We start from the raw sequence: 25634 nt of genomic DNA, 5'->3' as shown, positions 1-25634 counted from the left end.
CAGTGGAGTAATGGATTTTAAAACGACCCTGTTTGTAGGTCCTTACCCGGAGTGCCCGAAGGGTATTATATGAGCTTTCTGTCTCATCTCTGCTTCCTCTGTGCATCAACCGCTGCAGCTTCACCAGAAGAAGTTGCTGGGCTCTGAAAGAAAGGATGAAATCTCATAGATCAAGAAACCTTTGAAACCCCTCAGAAAAAAGGCTGAACTGCAATGGGTCTGTGCTGACAGAAAAGATTAAATAGAAATAGCAGTGAGGACTGAATAAATGACATAGTAAATACAGGAATAAAATAATGAGCAGGACTGCAGTGCAGTTAAGGATTAAAGAATCTCCATGATATATTTTCTTATGCTTCTTTTTGAGAAATCCACATTATTCTTTTGGGTGAGATGTGCAGCCTCCTTTCTAAAGTCTTACAGCTCATATTACAGTTTAACACCACCAGGTCTTTTCCCAAAAATGAAGACATACACATCTTTCCTACAGCAGCTATTAATTTTCCTATTTATGGAACCACTGCTCTCAGTCATGGTCACTCTGCATTACACTCACCTGCTGTAGCTGGGGATGGTCCCTGTTTCCAGATCCCTGTCTGTGAAAGGATCAACTCTGGCGCACAGCCACTCATACTTTCCTTGGTACATGGTGTCAAGAATATGAACAATCTCATCACATTTCACTGACAGGGAACAGCAGTCCAGCTGGCTGGAGATGTTCAGATTCAAGCGGATATGAAATGAGTCCCCGGATGTGATAAGCCCTTCTTCCAGTTCTGACAGCAGCTTTCGGTAACCTGCAGCAATGAGGAAAGGGGCAAAGCACGATCAGCCACTGGTCAAAACCTCAGCACTGCTGCATTCCGGGGCATCCTCTGAGAGAAGCACACAGCACAAACTTCGGAGGCTCCTCTGAGAGAGGGTTTGTACTTCTAGAGTGCTAGTTGCACCAGTTACAGCAAGGTTACGGGTCTGCACCTTAAAGACACCAACAGGGCATTGGTTCAGAAACAGGTCGTGCTGCTGGTATCAGAATCTGTGAGAATGTTCCCATCGTCATGATACCTATAATACATAACCCTATTTTCAGTGCTCCAAACATGACCTGTAAAACAGAACTTCTCAGCAGAGATGCAGACATAACTGTAACTCTATCCTGTAAGTACAGCTTGAGTTCTGCCACCAATTTTAATGACAAGCTATTCCCTTTATTATTAGCTCTAATTGGCACTCCCACAAACTATAACATGCTTTATCTACCATTAAGCGGTGCTCAAAAATTTGCAATATTCTTTCCTACCTTTGAAAACATCAAAGAAAAGCAAAGACATCACTTCCTGTGTGATTTATTCAGCTGAAATTCTCTAACCAGAATAAATAAATAAAACCTGAAAATTCATATACACCGGTAAAAAATGGATTTGGGAATGTAATTTTTGATCCACAACCCCAAAGTATCATCACAAGCCTTGAACACTAAAATCAAATTCTATCCATCAAACACAAACTCCAGATGTTAAGGAAAAGATAAAGCCACAAAGGTAATAAACAGGGCAACTCCATCAGGTAAAATGCTAAATGGACTTCAGCTGGATAAAAGATGATTCAGGTCACCACACTGTATGACAGAAAACAGTACATAAAAATAAGTTTCTGTTTTGTGAGTCATGTAGTTATTGGCCCACCATGTAAATTCTTCAGAGTCCTGTAGTGACAAGCATATGGGCTTTTTTTTTCTTTTCAGTTCATAGCTAACACTGGTGGACATGCTTCAGATTTATACCAATATAAAAGATATTCTGGTTCTGTTATTCTCATCTGCACTAGTTAGTACAATAGACCTGGAGCTACTAGAGATGAGAAATACTTTTGGTCTTACCTTCATGATTTGATTTATACTGGAGTGTTACTGGACCACTGCATCTCTGAATTGTCCAGTGAACTTCTTCCTTTGTGCAAGTATCCAAGGGAACACTCTGATTTTCCCCTTTGATGCAGCCTTCCAACTAGATACGAAAGAAATATTACTATCTAGTGCAGGTTCAATCTCTGAGTCCATTATACCAGTTTTTTAAGCAGCATAATCTTCTCATTAATCAATCCAGATACTTTGCTATCAAGATGCAGATTATGTTCCAATTACTTAGTTTCTTTTCTCTCAAATTAGGAATGTTAGCAGTCATGGACTCATGCTGCAGCTCTTTGATAAACCCAGTAGTAAGTAGTGCAAGAATATCATTTTTTTTGGTTTGTTTTGTTTGCTTGTTTGTTTGTTTGTTTCCATTGGAGGTATTTTAATGGGAAGAAAAGGTTTGGGATTATTGGCAACGGATGGAAAACTCTAAGCAACGAGCAACTTAGCAGAAACATCACTGAAGTGCTTACATGATGCTGGGTACAGCTACACAGCTGTGCAGCCCTTCTTCCTGTTCATATTGCAGCTGTATACATTTCTGTCTCATTGCACATCCAGTGCCAGGATAGACCACTCTAAATAATGGTTTAGGAGTCATCATGCTGAGCTAAGTAGCATGAACTTCCTTTCAGGCAACTACTGGGAAGCTGAGAGCAACTCCCACTCTACTCTTTTCAGAAGGGCAGAGCATTTAGGAAAGTGTCAGTTACTCTCATCTCTTCCATACAGAAGTAGTGCAAAGTGCAAAGGGGTATGTGTCTCTGTGTTGGATGACCATAAATACTATTCTCCTATAATTTCATAGTCAATATCAGATTATTTTTTTCTCCAAAAGAATTGTATGGTTTGCCATTAACACAAGGTGAAAGAAGACACGAAGGAAAGTATTGTGATGAGCGTGAATGCATGCAGGTGCACAGACATTTAATGTGGTGTGTTGATTATTTTATGCTTACCAGTAGGAGTTGGTGTCCCTCCCGAAGACCTGCTTTCTCTGCAAGTGATTCTGTCTTGACAGAGCTAATAAAGCTCCCTTTATCGTTACCTCCAACGAGAGTGATTTCTGAATTGAGACTGTCTCCATTCAGTGTTATGCGCTGGATGGTATGACAGGAGTTTCTGATGCGACCAACAGAGGTGACAGAGGGACGAAAAGGTCTGTGTTTGTGAAAGGAAGCAGCAGTTATGCCATTATCTCATCTTTTAACTAACAATACAGAGTTAAATGCATGCACGATAAATGAGAGACATATAAATAAACTTTTAATGTTATCAAGTACTAGAATCTAAGGACTCTAAAACAAATTCTTCTGATTACTGCCTAAGTTCTAGAGAAGATCAACTGGATAGCTTCAAGTACTCAGATGTATAAAGGCAACCTCACCTAGCAACCTGTGGCAGAAAGATAACAAGAACACAGGGGTAAATTTAAATCTCCAGAACATTTTCTCTGCCTTGAAGTTTTTGAAAATTTAAGATGACCTTCACTGGATTACAGGATATGAAAGTGGTTCAAAATAATGTTATACTGCTGTCAACATAAAGAAGTAAAGACTTAGCACAATGCCACGAGGTCTTTGTGTCAAGTGACAACTTGTGACATGATATTCCTGTCAATATATATCTTCAGTAACTAATAGATAAATGGGGGTCTCTGTCTATGATAGGTAAACTGGCATCTCAAATACCTTTCCAGAGAGAATTTTCTAAATATGGAGTTGACATGCTCAAGCTCATAGGCATCCAGGCCTTCTGACTGATGAGAAGAGGAGGAAGAGTGAACTGAAGGAGCTCCATGTGAGTGTCTGTCATGACTGTCATCTGAAAAGGGTAACAAAAATGAAAATGAGTCCGAGATAGAGTGACAAAGATGGAAAAGGTGAAAATGGAAGTTTGATCCTAGCCAAAACTGAATGAGGAAATTCCTGATAAGAGGCTTTATTAATTACAGACTGTGGCAAGGAATGCCAGTCTTTCTTACTAGACCTACCCACTTGCTCTTACAGATCCGTTCAGATTGGAAGGAATCTCTGGAGACCACGTAATCAACCCCCCTGGTCAGAGCAGGGTTAACTAGAGGAGATTGCTCAGGACTCGGTCCAGCTGAGTTTTGCATATCTCCAGACATGGAGACTTCTCAGCCTCTCCAGACAACCACGTTCCAATGCATGATTGCTCTTGCAGCAAAAAAGTGTTTTGTTTTGTTTTATTAAATATGTATTTATGCTCCAGTTTGTACCCATTGCTTCTTGTCCTCTCACTGGGTACAGTTATACTCTTCTCAGTGCTGTCTTCTTTATATTTTCCCCTCTCAATCTGATGCTTTCCTTATTTTAAGGTTTGCTTTCTTTTTATGATGATCTGACTTGTTTTTTTTTTTTTTTCTAAACTATGTGTCCCTTCTAATCTAGTATGAGTTGATAATTTGACAGTACCTGTACCTGGTGAACTCATCACATCTCACAGTTAAACTATATGATATCCTCTTTCTTACCATCTAGCTCCAAAGCATCAAATCCAAAGCTGTCATTGTCCTCTTCAACCAGGCTGGAATTAAAAACAAAGGTAAGATAACAGAAGAGAGAGAGAAAAAGATGTTCACTTTCCCACTTTCAGCAGATTTCATTAAGTTCTGAAGGAGGAACCTTTTCAGTGACAAAGAAAAATGTTGGAGGTGTTAGATAAGGCAACAGCACAGCTGAAAAAAAAAAAAAGGAATAATGACATGTTTAGGAGCAATTTACCTGCTTGTTTTAAAGTACTTGAAGGATTTTATAACAGCTTAATGGTACCTCACATGGTTACTCAGATGCCTACAGTAACAGAATGGCAAGGTGTACCAAGCATTTGCACAGAAACTCATGCCACAGCTCTGGCCTCAGCCTAGCTCCCACTAACACTACTTAGATAAAACCTTTGCTTTTAAGGGTGACTGGAATGGTTGGCCTTATAACTAAGCAGGAAAAATGCACCAAAATTTTGCTTTTAAGGGGATATTGGTGATGTCCAGCCAAGTGATCTGTCTGCTTCACCAGAAGGACTTCATTAAAGTGTGTCCTTCGGTTGCAAAACTGTCTAAATAACAGCTTGTTGTTTTTCCCATTCAGAATGATTTGTAAGTCTCCTGTGGAGCTGATATTCCTCATAGATGGCTTCAGGTAAAGGGTGAATTTCTTCACTCAGTCTGGGGAGAATCAGCTATTTTTACACCATGCATAAGCAAGGAAATAAAATACCATTTCTTACATATTGAACTATGATCTCACCTTTTTCACACAAATCAAGATCAGATGAACTGTGAAACCCACAACCTGGCATGCGAATAGCAATTATTTTGGATTATGTTCACAAACAAATTAAAAAAAAAACCTTTGCAGGCTGATTATAAAGTTATAAACTACAGTGAAATTTTGGGCATACTCTCAAGATACTTGACTTTAGTGCTTACTAGCTCAACGAAATAATGCCACACTCAGACCTTGCTAAGCCAGAGTACTGATATTTCTGATACAAACACCAATGCTGCTGACACCAACACCAAAACACTATTTCTAAGTACCACTTTGCTATAAAGCTTTCAGAGAAGGGGTCAGTGCCATTCAGATGTCTGTGAGACAGACAAGATTAGGGATGAATGGCTGCCCCCCAAAAACATTTAGGAAGTTACCCCAACTTCCTAACAGAAGCTCTCCAGCTAGAGACACACAATAGGACATTTAAGGCCCTTTTTACTTCCTTCTTGTGCCACCAGGTTTTGGACATACTTTATCAACTACCTACCTGCAATGAGGGGCATCTTCTTTGCAGCGTCGGACGATCGAGTCATTTCCTGGAGGTTCAGGAGTGGTAGACATGATGCTGTCATTGCGATTTCTCAGGGTTTGCTTTTAAAAAACATCAGCAAAAGAAAGGATGTCTGTATTAAACATGGTATCATTTTTAATTTACAAAAGCATTAGCCTGTTAGTTTGCCAGTAGCATTCTGCACTGAGAAACATATCCAACAGTAAGAAAAAATGATTATAGACTCACATTCATATGTTCCAGCATTATACCTGTATGTTCAGATTGTCTGATGGCAAAATACCTTTTTCTGTGAGTGGATTTACTGAAGAATTTTAACTTTATCCTTGATATGTAGAATAAATGTTGCACAGCTGACATACAGGATGAAGAGGATGAGAAGTAGAATGTAGATACATATATACATGTATTTCTAGACTTACACATAGTAGGAATGAGGAAGAAAAATACAGATCTTTATAGATTCAATTATTAATCTAGTACACTGGTTTGGAGTCTAAACTTTAAATTGTACTGCAGGGATGACAGTGTAAGTCATCGAAGTATCCAACAGCTATTCCAAAGAATATTCCTAAAACAGCTAAGCTTATTACGAGTGGCAGGGAGTTCTTTCCTGGCTATTCTTGGGTATAATTTTAATTTCCTGGGGGCAGCATTTTTCATGGTGTTCTAAAAAGATGTTTTGTTCTTTGTTATTAACACTCTGCAAGAGCACTCTCTCTGTCTGCTTGTCCTGCTGTGTCAGTGCTCACATATGTATAATGGAATATCTACCTTGAGAGATTATGGGCATACAGCAAGCAGGGAAGAAATGGTTTGGCTATGGCACGCAGAAACTTCCAGCTGTGATCTGCACCCCTTTTCTCACTCACTGTTACTTACAGACAGAAGAAGCATTAGAGAAATTAAAAAAAAAAAAAAGGAAATGTATAACCTGAAAATTTTCTTACATTACAAAGCAGCTTTCAAAGAGAATCTCATCTTTCTAACAGCAAATGTGAAATGGTATAAGGAGACAGTGAGATGTCATAAATACCTCTAAAATAATTGTCAATAAACATAGAGCAGCTCTGTAATTTTGGAAAAGGCTAATAACATGGTTCTAACAAAATGCTGGTAAAACGAGCTTCTAACAAAGGTCTTGAATTTGATCACAGCTGGGATGCTAGCGAAGTGATAACACTGCGTTGCAGAAGCTCTCAGTCACGTTAGGAGAGAAGGTTGCAGACAGGCAAGGGGCATCTGAAGGCTCCTTACAATTTTGCTGACTTCACAGCTGCTGATGGAGTTACTGATGGAAACAGAATTAGAGGAACTAGTGTCTGTGCGGCCATTGCTGGCATCAGCCCCATCTTCATCCTGTGCTCTGACTGCTGCGCTTACAGATGACAGAGAAAAATACAGACAGCAAAGAAAATGATGTTAGATCACTTTCAATACAGAATCTTTCACAGATTTGCAACAACACTTAAGATTATCTTTCCATTTCAGTTTATCATGTTTGCCCTTCCTGTACTGGACAGAGGCTGCAGGAGGCACTCAGCAGCACTGGCACTCTTTCCTGCCCCAGGACAGAAATGCACACCACGCCGAAGACCCTCTTGCCAACCATTTCTCTCAATTCTTTCCTGTACTTTTTTGTTAGCTCTACGAATACTAAATACAAGATTAGAGAAGGACTGTTTTATTCCTTTGTGTTTTAACTCAGTATCTGGATCTGACAATCTGCAATAAGGTTGACTCACTGAATTATTTATTTATTTTTTTTTTTACAACCGAAAATTTACAACCGGGACCAAGAAGTCTGAGATCCCTCAGCAGCCCCAGGTAGCACAGCATGAATGTCTCTGTGGACTCCCTCCCTTCTCCAGCACCTCTAATTCAAACTAACTTTGCCATTACCTAATACTAAACATACATATGATGTCTTACAGCAGGGAACCATGTTTACCTTCTTATTTTGTACAAAAGCAACCATGCTGCAACAGATAAAAAATAAAGGAAGTGCTGCTTAAGATCTTTGCTTTGAGAACAGTGTTTGCTAAATAAGAGGAATTAGGAGTATACAGCAACTAATTTGGTAACTTGGCAGCTGGCTGATGGGTGGGTCAACCCTCCCCTACTCCAACCTTTGCAATGCTTTAGATTTAAAAAATAATTAAAAAAAAGTCCCTCCTTTTTGCTGAAGGACAAGGGAACTCATTAGATGATCACTAGATTTGGGTCTATACAGCTCAAAGGATTTTTCCAACAGCAAAAAGAGAATAGTATATTCACTTTTAGTACAGGTATCACAAAACAGCCTTTACTATTTTTATAAGCTAAAAGGAAAATTAAGTAAACTGAAAATTTAGTTATTGAATGCAATATTGTGTGTTTTTAGAGGTACCTCTGGATGGAGAGGTTGATTGGGTAAAACACTTGACTACTTCAAATTATGACATTATTCACTGTGAGATAAATTCTCATTTTTACTGACTTGGACTTAGCTGAGAATGTCCGGAGTTGGAATGTTTGTTAAAATAACTTAAAGAGACGGAATGAATGAGACAAAGCAACAGAAAAGGAATAAGGTGCTCTTTCTGACCTTGAAACTCTGATGTTGTTTTCATGCTGACAGGGGATTTAGCTCTTGGATTGATCTATAAGAGACAAGACAAAAATCAAAACAAATGCAGGATATTTGCCACATACTGTAAAAAAGAGATTTTCACCCCCCTTTTCACTATTGTGCTGCAACATATTTGCCCTCATTTAAACAACAGGACCCCAAACTTTGAAGATATTTAGGTATCTAAATGCCACTGCCATGAATGGGATTTATCTACCTTACTACTTTTAAAAGCCGGCCTAAATGTATTGCAATTTCCAGATTCTGCTGAGGGAACAAACTAAGAAAAAAAAAGCTAAGTGGGTGCCTTGGGACTGGTTTCAGGCAGCTGTTAATACAACAGGCATCCTTTTGGAGCATGAAATGTAAAAAATGCAGCTCTATTGCCGTAAGTAATAATGACAGTAAAAGCTCAGAAAGGTTATGAAGGGCAGGGAGAATTCAAATGCAGATGAAAGGGAAGAGAAACTCAAAACCCCAAATGTTAGATTGTATATTTTTTTACAATTCATGAACAAAGCATCAGATAATAGCAGTGTGAATGCAGCTAGTTGGTGAAATCATGGACCTAACTCATGCTACCCCTCACTTTTAAGTGAGAGGAAATTGCCATAATTTAATTCTAAATTAGACAGTTAATTTGACTCTAGATTGTGTCCATTTCTTTGTATTATTTCTACCTATTGACGTGAGCTTTTCCACCAATGCTTCAATTTCCACCTTCAGTTCCTTGTGTGCTAGACTTCAGGCATTATGTCATTTTTTTCACTACTGTTAAGGAGGCAACGAATCAATTTATTGACAACGCTCCAAGAATGTGAATGAACAGCAGAAGCAAGGAGAATATGGAGAAAAGACAGAAAATGGTCAGTGAAGCCTGATTAAATCTGCTCCTCAAGACACAAATCACCACAGGGTAGAAACTGACAGTATTATACAAATCTGTTCCTATCTTTATAGAACAGCGCTCCAGAGGCATAACCACAACATGTATCATCTCTTTGTTCTAACAGTCCCTGCACTGTACCATTCCAGCGTGATATTAAAACATACCTGGATTCCCTTTAGGTTTACTCTTCTCTTGAGTCGAGCTTGATCAGGCAAGAAGAATTTGTTATCTTCTGGAGACTCTTCAGAAGTGGAGGAGTCATCTGCTTCCTGACCATTGGCTTTTGGGCTAGAAGTCCCAAAGGTCTGGGAGATAATGGTAATGGGTAGATTCCTTGGCAAACTCTAAAGATCAGAAGGAAACACTTCTGAGAAGAGTTTGGTACAATTCCTCATGACTTCCCTTTAGAGTAATCTGATAGAACTTTCTGTGACTTGAGTGCTTCAGAGGCTCATGTAGAATGTGGTCCAGTCCCCAAAAAGTGACTCAGATTGACATCTGTGGGGATTTTTGTCCACTGGAGCAAATTCCTCAAAAGAATTAATGATTTCTACCCCACTGCAGAAATTCATTCTTTCTACAATTTTTCCCATCCATTTTAAATCAAGGTGTGAAATTCCAGCCTTTGAGAAGCTATGTGTGTGACATGGACAACTTGAACCCCATTGTACTGAAAAATTTCTCAGAGCATTGGCATTTAGTAGAAGTGGATTTTTTAGTTAATTAATGGAGGGAATAAATGGAGTCCTCTCTTCCTTCCATATTAAATTGTTTTACAAGTGAAGTCTTAAAAAATAACTCACATTCACCTTTCTCAATCCTACCTGGTCATGAAAATTATTGTCCTTAGAGAGCCGTCGGAGTTTGCACTCTAGGTTAACAATGCAAGCTTCTTTCCGAACCACTTCAATTCGGAGTTCATCATTTCTCTCCTCCAGCTCTCGAATCTGCTTCCTGTATTTATCTTTTTCAATCAGACAATGTGAATACTGTGTCTGAGCCTCATCACGTGAGCGGAATGCCTGCAGCGGAGAGAAGAAACCTGTTTTGTATCTGGGCACCAGATACCTTCTCCCAGTGGTTTTGTTTGTAACGCATTTGGAATAGGGACTTCAGAAATTGTAACCATCCACCAATTAACAGAGCAGTGACGACCAGCACGTGCCACAGTAGTACCATTAAAAAAGATGATGATGAGGGTGTTCATCTCCAGTTCCCTCTGGGTCGGTGGCAAAATACTCCGCAGTGCAAATTGGATGGACACTAATATGAAGCCTGCAGTAGTCATTAAGATCTTGGTCCTGCCTAGAGGATGCTACTCTGTGGTAACAACCCAATATCATCCTGTGTATAATTATTATAATGCAAATTCCAACAAGTAGGGTTTCTTGTAAATGTTGATGTTTTAATGGTATTTTGGGTGCAATTACCCACAATCCCCCAAAGTGACACAGAAGAGATACAGGCTTTGGCTACTAATTTTCCCCACTTTAACTGTTAGATACCTGGTCTCGCTCCTTTTCCACCTCTTCTAGCTGTATCATCACAGTGTTCATACGGTGCTTGTACATCTCACAGTCTTTTCCTAGTGTTGAACACTTTAACTCCAAATCTTCTTTCTCTTCAAGATACTGGAAATGACAGACCATTAACTACTACTGCTCTAAAAGATCTTTTGGGTACTAGCCTGAAATATCCTGTTTCTTTCCATCCTTTCATTTCTCACCTTATCTCTCAAGTCCTCCACATGACGAATCTCCTCTTGGAGATTGAAGATCTTGTTGACCAATTCATGACGATCTTCTAGTGCCTCCTTACGGTCATGTTCAAGAATATCCAAAATGGCTTTGTCCGAATCCGGTAAACTCCGCTTGTCAGCCTGAGGAAAGACATTTTTAAGAGACAGGCCAGGGAAAGAGAAAATAATATTGTAGCGGAAAAAAGAAACAAAGATGGTAACAAACAAGGAATATAAAATGAACATGGTATTGCAATGGGAAAGCAGCAGAAGAGATGGACATTTGTTCATATTTTAAAATACTGTCAGAGAAGATGAATAAAGTCTGTCTTGCTGTCAGAATAGTCTGATAAAGGAACAGTTTTACTGTTTTATTGTACTGGCTATAATTTGATCCATTTTGGATGCAGTCACAATTCTTCACTCCAAGCCCTGCATTTAAAATTCTTCTCTATTAATCAGCTCTCACTGAACACAAAATTCACCCTTTGCCAAAGAGCAGGGCCTAAGAAAACATTCAGAGGAATTTTTAAAGCATGCATAGGCTTTAGAGGGCTATGCTTAGAGAATACTAAACATGCCTGAAGTAGCTTGTACCACAGCTTCATTTTCTATGGTGTCCAGCAGTATTTTTTCTTTCAGATTTAAAATTAACAAGATTACCAGAGCAGGTTCCAACAAATAAACTGTCATCCAAAATTAACCATGAATGCAAGATGAAAAAGGCACAAAATGCAAGCAAGTAATATGCATATTTATTTTTAAAATACCTAGACTAATTTGGAGATTTCAGTGACATTTGGTTACCTAATAAAGTAAATATTTCTAAAACAAACTGCCTTTTGTTTATTTATACTTTCACTTAGGAGAATTACAACCCTATTTTTAGACATTTCATGATATTTCCTCTATTTCTTTAGGTGTTATAAGACCATTTCAATCAATATGAGAGGGTCTACATGGACTAGAACTCCCAGAACCTTCTACACTACACGCTTTTTCAACCTTTCAATTGGATTTGTATTAAAAATAAGAACTGTTAGGTACTGCTAAAGGCTACAGCCGTGTTCTGAAACACTTTCTACTGATAATTTTTAAAGTGTCATTTTAAAAGGCCACTAGCCTGGCCCAGCAAAGTACTGATCACTTTCACATATATCCTAATACTTGGCTATGCTCTTCACAGTGTAATGCAGTGCTAAATTAGCTGCATATCATCCTTGTTCCCAATTTTGTTCCCCAAAAAAGGGTTAATTAAGATCCTTGTGCAAGTTACAGCAGTGCTGTATGGGGTGTTCTGGAAATCAGTGACCACCCAAGTTCAGAAACCTTTATTATGCTTTGCTTCATCAGGACTTTTTGGCACAGATGGGGCAATAGCATAGAACAGGGTACACAGAGCCAGTGTCAGAAATTTCTAGGCTGGCTATTTGACACAGCTTTGTACTGACATATTGGTAAAAAGAACCACAGCAGGATTAAAACATGGAGTTGAATGCTCATTAATTAAACAGCTGCACTCTGCACCTTGAAAGAGCCAATTTCTCAACAGCTTGACTTATCAGACAACAATATTTTTTGTAGCAGAGACCATGCCAGCTTCTCCTGTTCGTAGTTTCTAGTTTCCCCATTATGGACTCAACCCCCTGTGCCTTACTAAAACATATGGGAGATGTCACCACCAGCTGCTTCTCTGTCCACACTCACAGCCTCTTTCAGATATTAAGATACTGAAGGGTAGCCACTGTGAAGCAGGCTGTGAGATGTGGGGTATGTGACATGGTGTGGGAGGTGAGTGTGGGGATGCCTGGAGGCAAGGAGCAGTCAAAGGCTGCTGATTCCATCATCTGGGTAAGCAGGGAGGATAAGTTGAAGGGTACAGCTTTTTTCAGTGTAGTACTCTGCATTTATACCTGAATGATGGACTGTAACTCCTGGATTTTAGTCTTCATCATCTCATTTTCCCGCTCCAGCTCCAGCACCTGTTCCTTTTTAGGTCGGTTTTCAATATCGTTTTTCAGTTTCAGTGACTGGTTCCTCTCCAGTTTGCATTCCTCTTCCACCTTGTTCAAGCGATGTTTCAGCTGGTCAATCTAGAACAGCCAGGGAGCAGTGAAAAGGAGAAATAGGAAAGGAAAGAAATCATTTCTAGCTCTGTCAGTGACTGTTTTGAAAACACTCTCACTTTCAGGTGAAAACATACTGTCGTAGGTGGAAAAAATAACTTAAACTGCGAATGCTAACAAGCAGCAGATAATTGTGTATATATGTGTGTGTGGTGAATGTCCAGTATTGAACTTTTGAACTCTCAAACAGAATGATGATCTTGGCTGGAGGAAAAACCTGGAAGTGGTGGAGTATCCTGGAGATCAGAGATGCATGGATATGAATGCCCGGGAAAACCTGAAAACCCGGCACCCTTGGCCAGTAACAACTGTGACTGGTGACTGCAAGCAGCAGAAACTGACACAAATTTCTGCCCGAGCTTCCTGCACCAGCAGCAATCTCCATGCAGAGTAGGAGCACTGAGCCTGATAAAAGGTAGCACCAAGGGAGGGGAACAAATGACTGTGTGAAAAAGCAAAGTGGCATAAAATGTCTAATCTCTTTGGTTCTAAAATAAACCTCAGTATCCATATCCACTGTGGGTAGTTGTTTACTCTGTCTCACCTGTGACACACACACAAGAATAAATTTTAATACACTTGAAATAATTCTGTTTTCTAAATGGCCCCAAGATATTTCAATACTCTATGTGAGACTTTTTCAGTAAAACACTGTAATGCAAACCTGGATAACTGCCTTAATACATTATTGAGCTTGAAAAGCTAAAATTATTATTCTAGCAAACAATTATGTTTTTAAAATTTTGCTTCTATGTATGTTATTTTCTGCTAATCCATTATAAGTATGTAAATTACCTGCCATTAATACACATCACCGCAGTAGGCATTTCCGTACAGTGATGCCCCTAATCATCTGGATAAGCAAAGCAAATGAGAGCTCTACATCTCTCTACTGTAGGGAAGGTCTCTTTTTGCCACGTGCCACTGGCATCCTCCATTGCTACTCCTGATTAAAGGTACCCAGAGCATTTCTCTCACCTCTAGCTGGAGGTCTCGGCTCCTTATCACAGCCATGCTCTTCTCGTCACTCAGCTGGGCATATCGCATGGCCAGATTGTAGTTCTCATCCTTCACCTTGACCAGCTCATCATTGTAGTTGTTCCTTTCCTCCTTCATCTTGTTGTATCTCTCCTGGAAGGTCAGCAGCTCTATCTTGTTCAGCTTTAGTTGCTTTCGCTCATCCTCCAGCTGGCGAGACTTAGCCAAGAGTTCGTAGCGCTGCACATCTTTTGCCTTTACTTGCTGCTGAAGCTTAATGATCTCATTCATTAGGAAATGGGTAAGGCCTTCATGTCCCTCTTCCACTGAAATGTTTGAACAGTTTATCAGCTTCTCTTAAAGGAACTTAATATTAAATACGATCAGCAAAAGTGAATAAGAAATAAGTGTCCCAAATCATGTACAGAGATGTAGCTTATGCACAAATACATACACATTTATATATCTAACTGGCAACAGTACAAGTATTACACAGCATACTATTACCAGAATCACAATATACATGCATACAGCTTTGTTTAGACAGAATATGAAGCCTTAACATTTGTCTTGTTTCAGCTGAGCTGACAGGCCTATGGAAATAGCACAAACATTGTAAAATGGATCTGTACAAATACAATTAATCTGAATCCTTCAGATTTTCTGCACGTGTCACTCATCCATGTAAATTAACTCTGCTGTTCCAGTTTCTTCTCTTGATACCTCTTGTAATGGTTGTCACTTCATTTGAAGCTCTACAGCCCCATTCTGACAACTGGGATCTTCGTTTTCTTTATACCTCACCTCACCTGTTGCTCTTTCCTTGTGCACTGAAAGGGACTGAAAAACTGCACAATGCTACTAAAACACTAGCTTTTATTCACACTTCTTGCCTAAAAGATCAAACCCAGTCTTCAAGATAGTCCTCATTTCAACAGGCTTTGGAACTGATTTTACTCACCAACAATAGTGGAAAATCTCCGTGTGGGTTCCTTCCCTGTCACCAGTTTGTAGAGCTCAGGGTAGTAAAACTCCAGACTCTCCAAGAAAACCACATAGCCCCTTTGGCCCTTGGTGTGAAGAATGTCCAGTAGCCGCCCTAAGTACAACCCACAGGGAACAGAGTGAGAGGTGACATAACAGCACTATGAGTAGCATAAGCAAGTGGCATATCCCTGAAGTCAAATGTCTTTAAGGCTTGTCTCTGACACAGCAATGCACTGTGGAAAATCTGGCTGATTAATTGAGTTCAGCTGAACTCATGAAGTAATGCCACACATTCTTTATGTTTGCACTGATTGTTATTCCGAAGGTGTGCAAGCAAATTGGTCTCTGAAACAGGAATTTCAAAAGATGCCTTATTCAGTGCAGCTTTTACCAGGCAGTACTGAAATGCTAGGATGGCAGATCCTTTGGTGACAAATCACGAAGCACCACAAGACAGCTGAAAATCTACCCTTGGAATGGCAAGGGCCGCTGCTTGTGTTAAATGAAATATTTGCCAAGGCTGTGATGGGAACATGTACCCCACAAGCTCTGGTCTGCACAACACTGGCAAGAATCATTGTTATCAAAATAACAGCAGCAGATTCCCCCCCCTTCACATTAAACCTCCCATAAATGGGATATATGGTTTCCATTTGATCATCTGTAACTTGCTACGGGCTCCCTCTAGACTTAGCAAAGTAATACCGTTCAAACAGGGATACAGATGTAGCCATTCATAAAATAATTACCTGCTCGGTTAATTTTGGAGGGCAGCATAAGCGAGTTAAGCACCTCATCTTCATCTTGCTCATCGATTACTTTACACTGCCGCAGGTAGGGGGTCAGTTTGGCGGGATTGATGTACCGGCTCAGCATGTGCCGGTTGCATTCCACGTTCTCCCACAAAGCTTCCTCCTCATCTTTCAGTGTCTCCAGGCAGTCATCCATCTCCGGCTCTCCTCCTTAACAAGGGAAACAATTGGCAAATGAACATCAAACGGGACAGTTTCTATCCTGTTTTTGTTTTGTTTTGTTTTGTTTTTGTGCTTCCATGTCATACAGAATGAGCTTAAAATCACTTCTGACTAATGCTGCGTCTGCCCTATATTGAAACCGCTTGAACTGAAGTGTAGCCTGTCCACAGCTCATCTGGAAAGTGACAGTTCAGACAAGAGCTATCTTGAGTCTATGAACTATTGCATATTGCTCTCTGGTGATGAATCTGTAGCTCAGCTAACTCCATGAAGGTCTCCTGAAGTCAGAGAATCCCTCTTCATAATAGAAGCAATAGTAAAGGACGTGGTGCGATTCAAGAAAGAGTATGAACATACGAAGCTCAGAACAAAGACAAATACTCACTGCAGGAAGCTAAGGCTTTCATTCTCATCTCCCCTGTTCCTCTCAGCTGTACTGATTTGAACACACAACTTCCCTGCATATCTGTGACAAGCCAAATGATGAAAATAACTATACCTAAAGAAGAGTTAACTCATAGGCAAGTAGTTATGCATGCCTGCCTCCTGGAGCTGTGTGTGTATTGATGGACATGTGGGCACGAATGCCAGTACCTGTGAGTTCAGACCTTGCCTTTCTCTGCATGAGTGGATAGGTATGAGCATTGTATCACTGAAGTCTGAAAATGTTCTTGGCTCATGCAAAAATTATCACATGATCTTTTGAGTGCTTGCTAAGCAGTTTCCTGCCAACTCCTAATTTGTAACCATCTCATTAGAGAAGGTTACAAGGCAGGCAACAAGGTGAAAAAACTTGTAGTAAAGCTAAGCCAATAGTAAGGAAACTGTAAAAATCTTTCCCTCTTAAATTTGTGATAAATGTCAAGATCTCAAAAAAGTCTTATTTTTACATTCTTGCTTTTTCAAGATCTTGCAATCCAGGTGGCACATGGAAGTTAAGCTTCTCTTTCAAGAGTTATTTTAGCCTATCGGAGACCATCGTCTAAGAAGAATGTGCAGTTCTTAGGTCATAAGATTTGAGAGCAGTGCTTTATGAGGCTTTGGTGGTAATCAGTAACTAAAGCAAGGTGTTTTTCTTGGACCAGAAGAGCTCTCTGCACTGTGTTATAATTTCCTCAGCTTCCAACTTCAGGAACCGCAAAGCATGATGCATTACACTGAATGTCACTGGGCAGAACCAGCTATTATTCTGCATAGCCAGAGGCGATTAACTCCTCATTTTGGAAACTAAAAATGCAAGTGCTAATCTTCTAGATAATGTGTTTGTCAGTGTTCTATCATAATAAAATGCAAAATAGTCCTACAAAAACGCATGTTCCTTGCCTTGTGCTTTCAAAGGTCTTCCCAAATTGTCCAGAATTCTAGGCTGGGGTTCAGTATCTCTATGAGAAAAATTTGAATGGGTTCCTCATATCATGGACAGGTTATGGGAGAAGTGCCAGAAGCTTTGCTGTTCTTTCTTGTACTACAGTAGCTCTCGCAGAATTCTTTTCTTTGTAGCTTCATATCCCAGGAACCATTATTTAGCATTACCTTTGTTGATTGCATGTAAATTTTACTACTCCACTGGCTGCTATTAAATGGGCCAGAAGAGACAACCATCCTCAGAGGGTGAGGAAGACCAGATCTGCCCAGTGGGATCTAGGATCGTGGGGCCATGGCTGTCATTATGAGAAAGTCTCTCTGAGACTACGAACCCCTTAGAAGTTGGAATAAATTTTTACTGCATACCAGCATTTGCATGTGGTAAAATGACACTGGAGCAATTAACAGTATAAAGGTAAAACAACAGATAAAGCTATATAAAGCTATATAAATTAGGTAGCAGTGGGAGGAATTCTGATGGTGAAATATAGCTTCATTTGAAATACCCATACATTCTCATGAACCTTACTGTCCACCACTTGTTCTGGAAAAAAAAATGTATATTTCATTTCAAAGGTGAATTTAACAAACATTGTATAAAAAGAGAAAAAAAAAAGCTGAATTTTGGGGAAAAGGCAGTAAAGCAGAAGGTCACAGTATTTTAGTCATCTAGCAACAGCTATTGCACCTTAAAAAAAAAAAAGGCATGTTGCAGGCCCTTTGCTTTTTCAAAGTATTCCGGTAAGCTCACAGATGGACCTCAGAAGCACTTGCCTGAATTTTATAAAATGCAAAATATCTTGCAGTCTGCTGCACTGAACCAGAACTTATTACACTCTCTGTCAGCACTTCCCTTAGGACATTAGTAAGGGATTTCTTCATTAAATGATTCAAAGAAAAGTTCGCTCATCAGCATAATTCTCAACATGAATACGTTTTTTACATTACATTAAAAATACCTTTAACAAATAGTCCTTCATGTACGGGCATAACATATCTATACTGTTATTTTGAGGATATAACATTTAATGGGAAAGTAATAAATATATTGTACGAGTGGTTAAGAATTTTAAAAGCACATTTCTGGTAGCAGACTTATTAAGCACAGCCTATTGTCAGGATCAAGCTCTTAGAAACAACGTTCAGTGGAGTAGTCCGTCATTGCCACATAGAAATGTGAGAATCATCCTTTTGCTTTCTTCTTCACATTTTCAAGATGGAAATGCCCTACCAGAAGCACAGCTAAGCTCTCTCCTGGTTCACCATGCTGTTACTCACCCCCTTTGAGGGATTACTGCTGCATAATGGTTATCACTCCTCTCCTTCCCAGAGCTTGGGTATTGCCTCTGTTGTGTTTCCTTGGCCAGACTGGTCTATGAGTATATAACCTTCATGTAACTACACTGTGTTTTGCAGCTTTTCCAGAGACAATGGAAACCAATAGCTGATACTAATAGAGCAGCCTTCATAGTAACCACCTAGTATTTTGATTTAGTATATAACATAATATTGAATAAGAAATAAAAAGCTTATGATTAGATGAAATTTTTTTATGCTGGTACAAAACCAGATGTGACAACTGAAACTCAGAGGGAAGCTAATAAAGGCATTGCATTAGTGGCTTTAATTGTAAAAGGAGATTTTCAGCAGCACATGTATTTTGCAGTCTTTTAAAGGATCTTATTCCCTGCTTCCTTCCTGTAATGACATTGCACAGAACTTGTTTTTACTTATCAAATTAAGAATGACAGACTTAAAAAGTTTTCAACTGTGTAGTCATCTAATCTGACCTCTATTATCACTATCTAGTTAGTTCCCAACTCCAGCACCTCTCGAGTTGTAACCTAACACATTCAGAAGTTGCGATATGTCAGAAATACTACAATGTCCATTACAAATCACAGGTGTGAAATCACAGACTTGGACTGACTTCAACAAACAGTAGCCAAAAAGAAATAAGAATTGCCACAGCAGTTAAAAAATTGCTCTCCTGCTGCTCCTTTCAGTAGTTAGTATACAATGTAGCTTTTAACTGCAGGAGATCTTAATCCAGTAATAATCTCAGCTAGTCCCATCTATTTCAAAGGTCTCTATAGATGCAGACAAATAAAAGAGAGAATCCCTTTTTTACACTGAAAGAAATGCTCTACTCCCCTCATCTCCTTTGCTCTCTCGGGGAATATTCTTCTCTTGGCTGTTACACATAAATGAATCTTTCTATGTGTTTGCTATTTTTTTGTTATATTTTTCAACTGAACAAATCACCTTGCAGTTAAAGCTGTTCTCTGTTCTCACCCAGACTCCATGCTTTCATACGTCAGTGACACTCTCCACTGATCAAGGGAATAAAGCCTCCAGGCTTCAGAACCAGGGGTTCTATAAAGTGTTCTTCATCAAGGCAGATCCTAAGGCTTCGTTTTTGGGATTTAATTTCATGATGGTTCAGAAATTAACCCTTCAGCTGCTTAATTATTTGCATGCCCTTGCTGTGAATTCTTGACAGGCTGTCGATACTGAGAAACCACCATGTAGCAGACTGCAAATGAGGGCTTCAGCTAGCATTGCTGATTTCTTGATATGCCCTTCATAAAATACACACACACACACAAAAAGGGTATTGTACTCATGGTTAGGAGCAGGAGGAAGTTTGGTTTGGAAGGGTGAACTGTTCTAATGTTTGGGACTTCTGCATTTGTCACAGATGTTCACAGACTAACAGTATTTAAAAAGAAACCACCATGCAAAATGTGCAAATTAAAAGTTAATATGAACATGAGTTTGTTCATGTTAAATACTAAATATGTGCATATAAAAAATAAAAGGATTACATATGAATTAGCACACTCTAAAGCAAAATATAAAGATGAAAGAAGTGTTTTAAAACTATGTATATTATCCCCAACATTTTGAGGCTATTTGTATTTCATCCTATTTCTATGCATATCTCTAGACTTCATGGGGCGATGCCCTTTCTCCCTCAAGTTTGTGTAGCAACTCATATGATATAAAGCATAACAACAAGGTAATTTTCTCAAAAGCTGCTTGTATGGATAGATGTCGATTTGTATATCAGAGAACCACAAAACCACAAAGGGATTTAGTGCTATTTTTAATTTTAGAGGAAAGCCACAGTTTAAAGTGTGATAGGGAAATTATATTGCTTTGCTTAAGGAGACAGGAGAGCTCTATTTACACGCTGGATTTCTCAAATGCTCACTACCAGCAGTTTCCAATTATGCTAGCTGCAGTGCTGAATGTTCTACAGTACTGCAAACCATTTCTGAAAAGCTTAAACATTGATTAAGACAACAATTTGCTTGCCTACACTTTCAAGTTGCTTTCCATACAGGTGTCTAAATCTCGACTGCAAATGAGAGGAGACAAAGCCTTAACCTGTCTTTGAGAATCAACACTTTATATTCTTTCTACGTCTGTGTCCCCACCTGAAACCGAGGCTGGTAGGAAGTGTTTCTGTGACAAGGTAGGACTCATTCAGTAGTGACTGCAAAGCACTTGGAACCACTAAGATGGGAAGGCTGTAGAAAAACATTGATTATTAGCACAGTTTTATTACTTCAGGTTTTGTAAGCCTTAGAATACTTTCCGAAGCAAACAGCACTTGAAAAATAGGGCTGTATTTCTGTTTCAGGTCACTGTGGCTGGACATGGAAAGAACCACTTTGTATATAGCAGAACTTCCTCTTCATGTGAAAGATTCAGCCAGCCCACAGACCGCCACAGTCCCAATAAAACATAGAAGAGAAATATAGACTAAGTATACCAAAGTAGAAGAATTCCAAAGTAGAAGAAGAGCAGGTAGCTTTAAACACGAAGTAGGATTATTTTAGCACAAATATTTTCTGTCCACTTCCATTGAGTCAATCTTCCTGTTACATACAATGTATAAAAAACAAAACCAAACCATTACTAGACATGCAAAGCTTCAGTGAGATAAACCTGGATCTTCAGTGAAGCCAGATGATAGCCACAGTCATAAATATTATTTCCATTTTCTAAATAGGAGAGAGACAGAGATAACCAAAACAACTTGCCTAACTTGTTCAAAGGGCTCCGGAGGCATATTCATCTCGCATTTACAAACATAAGAGGGAAAGAAAATTCCCCTCATTTTCATAAATATTATCTCAAAAACAACCAAATGAGAGAAAAAGAAATGAAGAATTCTATCATGTTACTCTTTCAGTATCTCCGCTCTATGAAAAAATGAAAGCAATAGAATAAATCAGAGGAGATTTGTCTCTAATCACTATTCCTCCCCTAACACAAGAGGGCCAGAAGAATTAATACTATATGAATTCTCTTTAATTACCTCTTTCTTTGCCTTTAGTTACTCTACTAAGAACAGACCCACACAAAACTATCTCAGCAAAATAGAAATGTGCACAGATGAAGCAAGGATCAATTATTAGTATTGTTAATACATTACACCCAATGCTTTGCTTATTAGCACCTAAACCAGAAAACATTGTATACAACAGACATACTAGTTTTTCAGAATTGCAGGATAATATTGCTTAATACTCTAATAATCCTTGCACTGAATTCCACACTTACTGCATGCAGCTTTAGCCTGCATTCGAAATTGCACACAAAACACTATAAAGTACCTATCAGTTCCTGAAGGAAAAAACTGATTGCATACTAAGAATGCTGTTTTGCCCAATGAAATATTGTTGTGAGTCCTTAATCACTCCAGTAGTATTTATGAGGATCCTGTAATCATCGGGGCTTCATAAAAGGCAGAGATCTATGCTTTATCACTTTGCTCTCCAGCTGGTGAGAATATCTAAAGCCTATGTCCTCCTCAGGTCTGCCAGCTTAGAACTTCACAGCTCTTATCATGTTATCACACAGGAAGGAAATGACTAATTTTGTCTCAATAGCAAACCGACAGCAGGTTGTGCTACCCTGATCATGCATGATCCAATCAGATTTGGTTGTAGAACATATATTACCAATAATAAACATAGAAAATGGAAAAATCCTCCTCTACAAATAGCTTAAAGAAATGTAGCAATGATGTTTTGACGACACTGTCATTTTTCTGTGTCACTATTTTCTACATACCGTGAAGATGCTCTGTGCTAATTCTAGCTCCCTCAGCAGCATACCTGCTAAGCACCACAGATAGAGGAATGAATTTATAAAAAGAGACAGAGGGTGGAGTCATCTCACCAACCTGAATAAGGCATCCAGTTTAACTTAGAAATCTAGTTTCTCTCTAATGAATGGAAAAGAAATCTGTCTGTTCAGAACTTCATCTCATAGACTTCTACCTTAGAACTTTGGTCCTATCTGCAACTAATTGTTGATTAGATTTCCTGTAGGGTCAACAGAGAGATTTGCCTCTTTAAATGTCGTTGTCTACACTGGTCTTGGTATTGGTCTACTCTGTTCTTCTATATTATTAAAGAATCAGATGTTTGGATTTCAGAAACTATTAACACTAGCGTTATTAAGTGGTAATATTTGTGAAAGTAAATGAGAGAAGTGAGCAATGAGACATGGTGAAAAAAATCTGAGAAGAAAGAAAGACAAGATTTAGGGCTGAAAAATGGTGAGGACGTGGGAAAATGAGACATAAAAAGGGAACAGGAAAAAAGAAAAAGAAAGATAAAAAGGAAATCAACAGAATGAAAGTGCGGAGCAGAAGTGAGATAGAGATGAGAACAGGAAAAGCCTTTTTAAAGGCCAAAGGAAAGAATATGGGGTGTAAAGCAAATGAGGGGATAAATAGGGAAGATCCTACCACAAACCCTGATACATCAGAAATTAGTGCTAGTTCTGAGCATGCAAATCAAGATAATGGCACAATAATTTAAATAAATAATTTACCACAGGGATTTAGTGCATCTATTTAAAAGGATTTGGAAAGTAACAGTGGAGAGCTGAAAGCCTGACATTTAATAAATGCTTTAATCTACACATTCTCCATGCTGTTATGCATGATGATGAGGACAACAGAAATCACTGTGCTAACGTAGTACAAATATGTTTATATGTCTGGCCTTTCTTTCTTGAGTGCAGCATTAACTACTGACATGAGCATTTCCTTTCAACTAATGTGTGCTAAAAGCAAAGATCTCAAGAAGAAGCTGTCATCCTTAGGCTGCCAAGGGCTCATGAGAATGCTGGTCCAATAAATGCTTCAGAATTAGTTATTAGGTTCCAGGTTAATTTTTTCTTTGAGATTAACTCACTCTGTTTTTACAATTGGTAATGAGATTTTCACTAGCTTAGGAGGAGGAGACACAACATGGGGCAAGCAGGTAGTAGAGTGTAATTAGGAGAGCTCCTGCCATCAGATCTGGAGTCTTGAATTCAAAACTCAAGTTAGCCCAACATGCAAATGGGGTTGATGATTGGAGGTAAGGTCCCAGCAAATGTGTGCTCGCTGTACAACAAACAGCACATTCCTTGGTTCAGAGAGTGGGTGTTCCTAGGTAATTTGCATGCACTGAGCTACATGAGAATCTGGTAAGGACAATGATTCATATCATTGATACATATATCTGAAACTCACACAACCCTATCACAGATAGCCTGGTTCTCATCAGTGTTATTAACACTTCACTTCTATTAATATAATGAGTCACACAAAACAGGAAAATAGAAGTGTTGCTGTGCCACCCAAAACTGCTACTCATTCTGCTTATTAAAAGATTGCACTTTCTACAAACAGCTACATTACACAAGTTAAAACAATAACAAAAAACATTCAGAGAAGGACATTTTCCATGCAGTCAGATGATGATTCCATGTAGGTGGTACTCATCCCCAAGCAGTCAAAGGCTAATGCACAGCACATCAGATGGGAGGACTGCACTCTAGTTTATTTATCTCCAAATTCAGCAACAGCTGCCAGTAAATGTGTAGGCCATTCTTACAACAGAAAAGGTTACACTCCAGTCTTGAATACTGTCAGATAATCTCACCATAATTCACCATGGCCCAAGAAAGTTTGCAAAAAATACTTCATTCAGTAGGTTTTAGAACACTGTTCTGAATGAACAGAAAAATACAACAGAACCCTATAGTGGGAGTCCCACTGTTAAGTTGGGCTAGGCAAAATAAACAAAATTCAAAGAATGGACAAATAAAAAACTGTCACAAGCCTTTATAAGGATCGACCTTAACAAACACTACTACTCCAAACACATGAAAAATAACCCCCATGCCAGCTGCATACTGCATTATGACAGCAGCATACATTTTGACTTACACACAGGGTGAGAGTATGAATCACTTAACTATCTCAATGCACGATGCAAAGGTATAATAGGTCTGTACCTAGCACTGTGAAGACATCCAATCTTGTTTAGCTCTTGATTGCTTAATATCTATGCTTTTTGATCAAACACTGTCTGGTCTCCTTGACGTGATGACGGCAATCATTCACATGCATTTTGTTCATTTTATGTAAACGAAGAACTTGATGTAGATAGAACACAGGCATTTATAATTTAGGCCACTTTGTAACCTCTTTAACTATTACTTTAAAACATTTGCAATTTTTAAAGAACAGAGAACTCTCTTGCACATGCTAGTTTGCTGCTTGAGGAATGCTGTGCCCTACATAACAAGTACCTGTACTTTTTGCACCTCAAAGCCCCGGGAAGAAGTAAGCTTCCATCCTAGTCACAGACTGCCACTGAAATACTCCTTGATGCTCTGTCACCTGCCATTGACCAAATCCTCTGTCCTCTTAAGCGTGCCTAAAGAACTTCTCAGCCAGCCCAGAACAAAACACACAGAAGAAAACTGGATGCCATTTGACAAGAAAGTATACAATAGATCACAAACAGCCCGGCCTAAGAACAAAACCTCACCAAGAATCAGAAGGAGATCACTATTTTACAGCTGGAAATCAAAATTCCCCTTTCACGTGGAAATGGTTGCACTTCCTTTATGATCATATTTTTCCCAGTTCTGCTTCCTGGTCACCTCCTCTCCTTGCTCTGTGTCCTCTCCTTTCTTGTACTGGTGTAGCAGGACTGTGTCACGTAGCTCCGGAAACATACGCCCACCATCCTCTTTCTCAAACTCACTGTCTATATATAGCAGATAGAAAGGTGCTGGGGGCTGCCTGACTTCCCTTTTCTTTTGAACAGAGGTTGTGGGTAACTTTCAAATTTGACAACATTGTAGAGGAAAGTCTTAGAGGAAGTGTTCTCAAAGCCACAGAGAGCTGTGAGCTCAGGATGGAGCGGCAGAGGCACTACCTCA

The 25634-nt window shown here is 39.1% G+C and overlaps 1 protein-coding gene across 1 annotated transcript in view; it reads right to left on the bottom strand.

Annotated features, from left to right (window-relative positions):
* CARD11 (caspase recruitment domain family member 11) overlaps positions 1 to 25634 on the bottom strand; it is a 45430-nt gene that overhangs the window by 5382 nt on the left and 14414 nt on the right. Inside the window, exons 3-20 of the mRNA XM_050713897.1 lie at positions 17346 to 17404; positions 15798 to 16010; positions 15023 to 15160; positions 14062 to 14387; positions 12871 to 13050; positions 10946 to 11098; positions 10725 to 10850; positions 10044 to 10241; positions 9384 to 9563; positions 8307 to 8361; positions 6977 to 7092; positions 5696 to 5799; positions 4410 to 4462; positions 3604 to 3736; positions 2872 to 3073; positions 1880 to 2006; positions 557 to 797; positions 47 to 143 (exon numbers count right to left, since the gene is read on the bottom strand). Of these exons, the coding sequence (XP_050569854.1) occupies positions 47 to 143; positions 557 to 797; positions 1880 to 2006; positions 2872 to 3073; positions 3604 to 3736; positions 4410 to 4462; positions 5696 to 5799; positions 6977 to 7092; positions 8307 to 8361; positions 9384 to 9563; positions 10044 to 10241; positions 10725 to 10850; positions 10946 to 11098; positions 12871 to 13050; positions 14062 to 14387; positions 15023 to 15160; positions 15798 to 16010; positions 17346 to 17404 (2701 nt within the window). The remainder of the gene's footprint in view (positions 1 to 46; positions 144 to 556; positions 798 to 1879; positions 2007 to 2871; positions 3074 to 3603; positions 3737 to 4409; positions 4463 to 5695; positions 5800 to 6976; positions 7093 to 8306; positions 8362 to 9383; positions 9564 to 10043; positions 10242 to 10724; positions 10851 to 10945; positions 11099 to 12870; positions 13051 to 14061; positions 14388 to 15022; positions 15161 to 15797; positions 16011 to 17345; positions 17405 to 25634) is intronic.

Source organism: Cygnus atratus, chromosome 15, assembly GCF_013377495.2.
Source record: "Cygnus atratus isolate AKBS03 ecotype Queensland, Australia chromosome 15, CAtr_DNAZoo_HiC_assembly, whole genome shotgun sequence".
In the NCBI taxonomy this organism is placed as follows: domain Eukaryota; kingdom Metazoa; phylum Chordata; class Aves; order Anseriformes; family Anatidae; genus Cygnus; species Cygnus atratus.
This window is presented reverse-complemented; position numbering and strand designations above follow the sequence as displayed.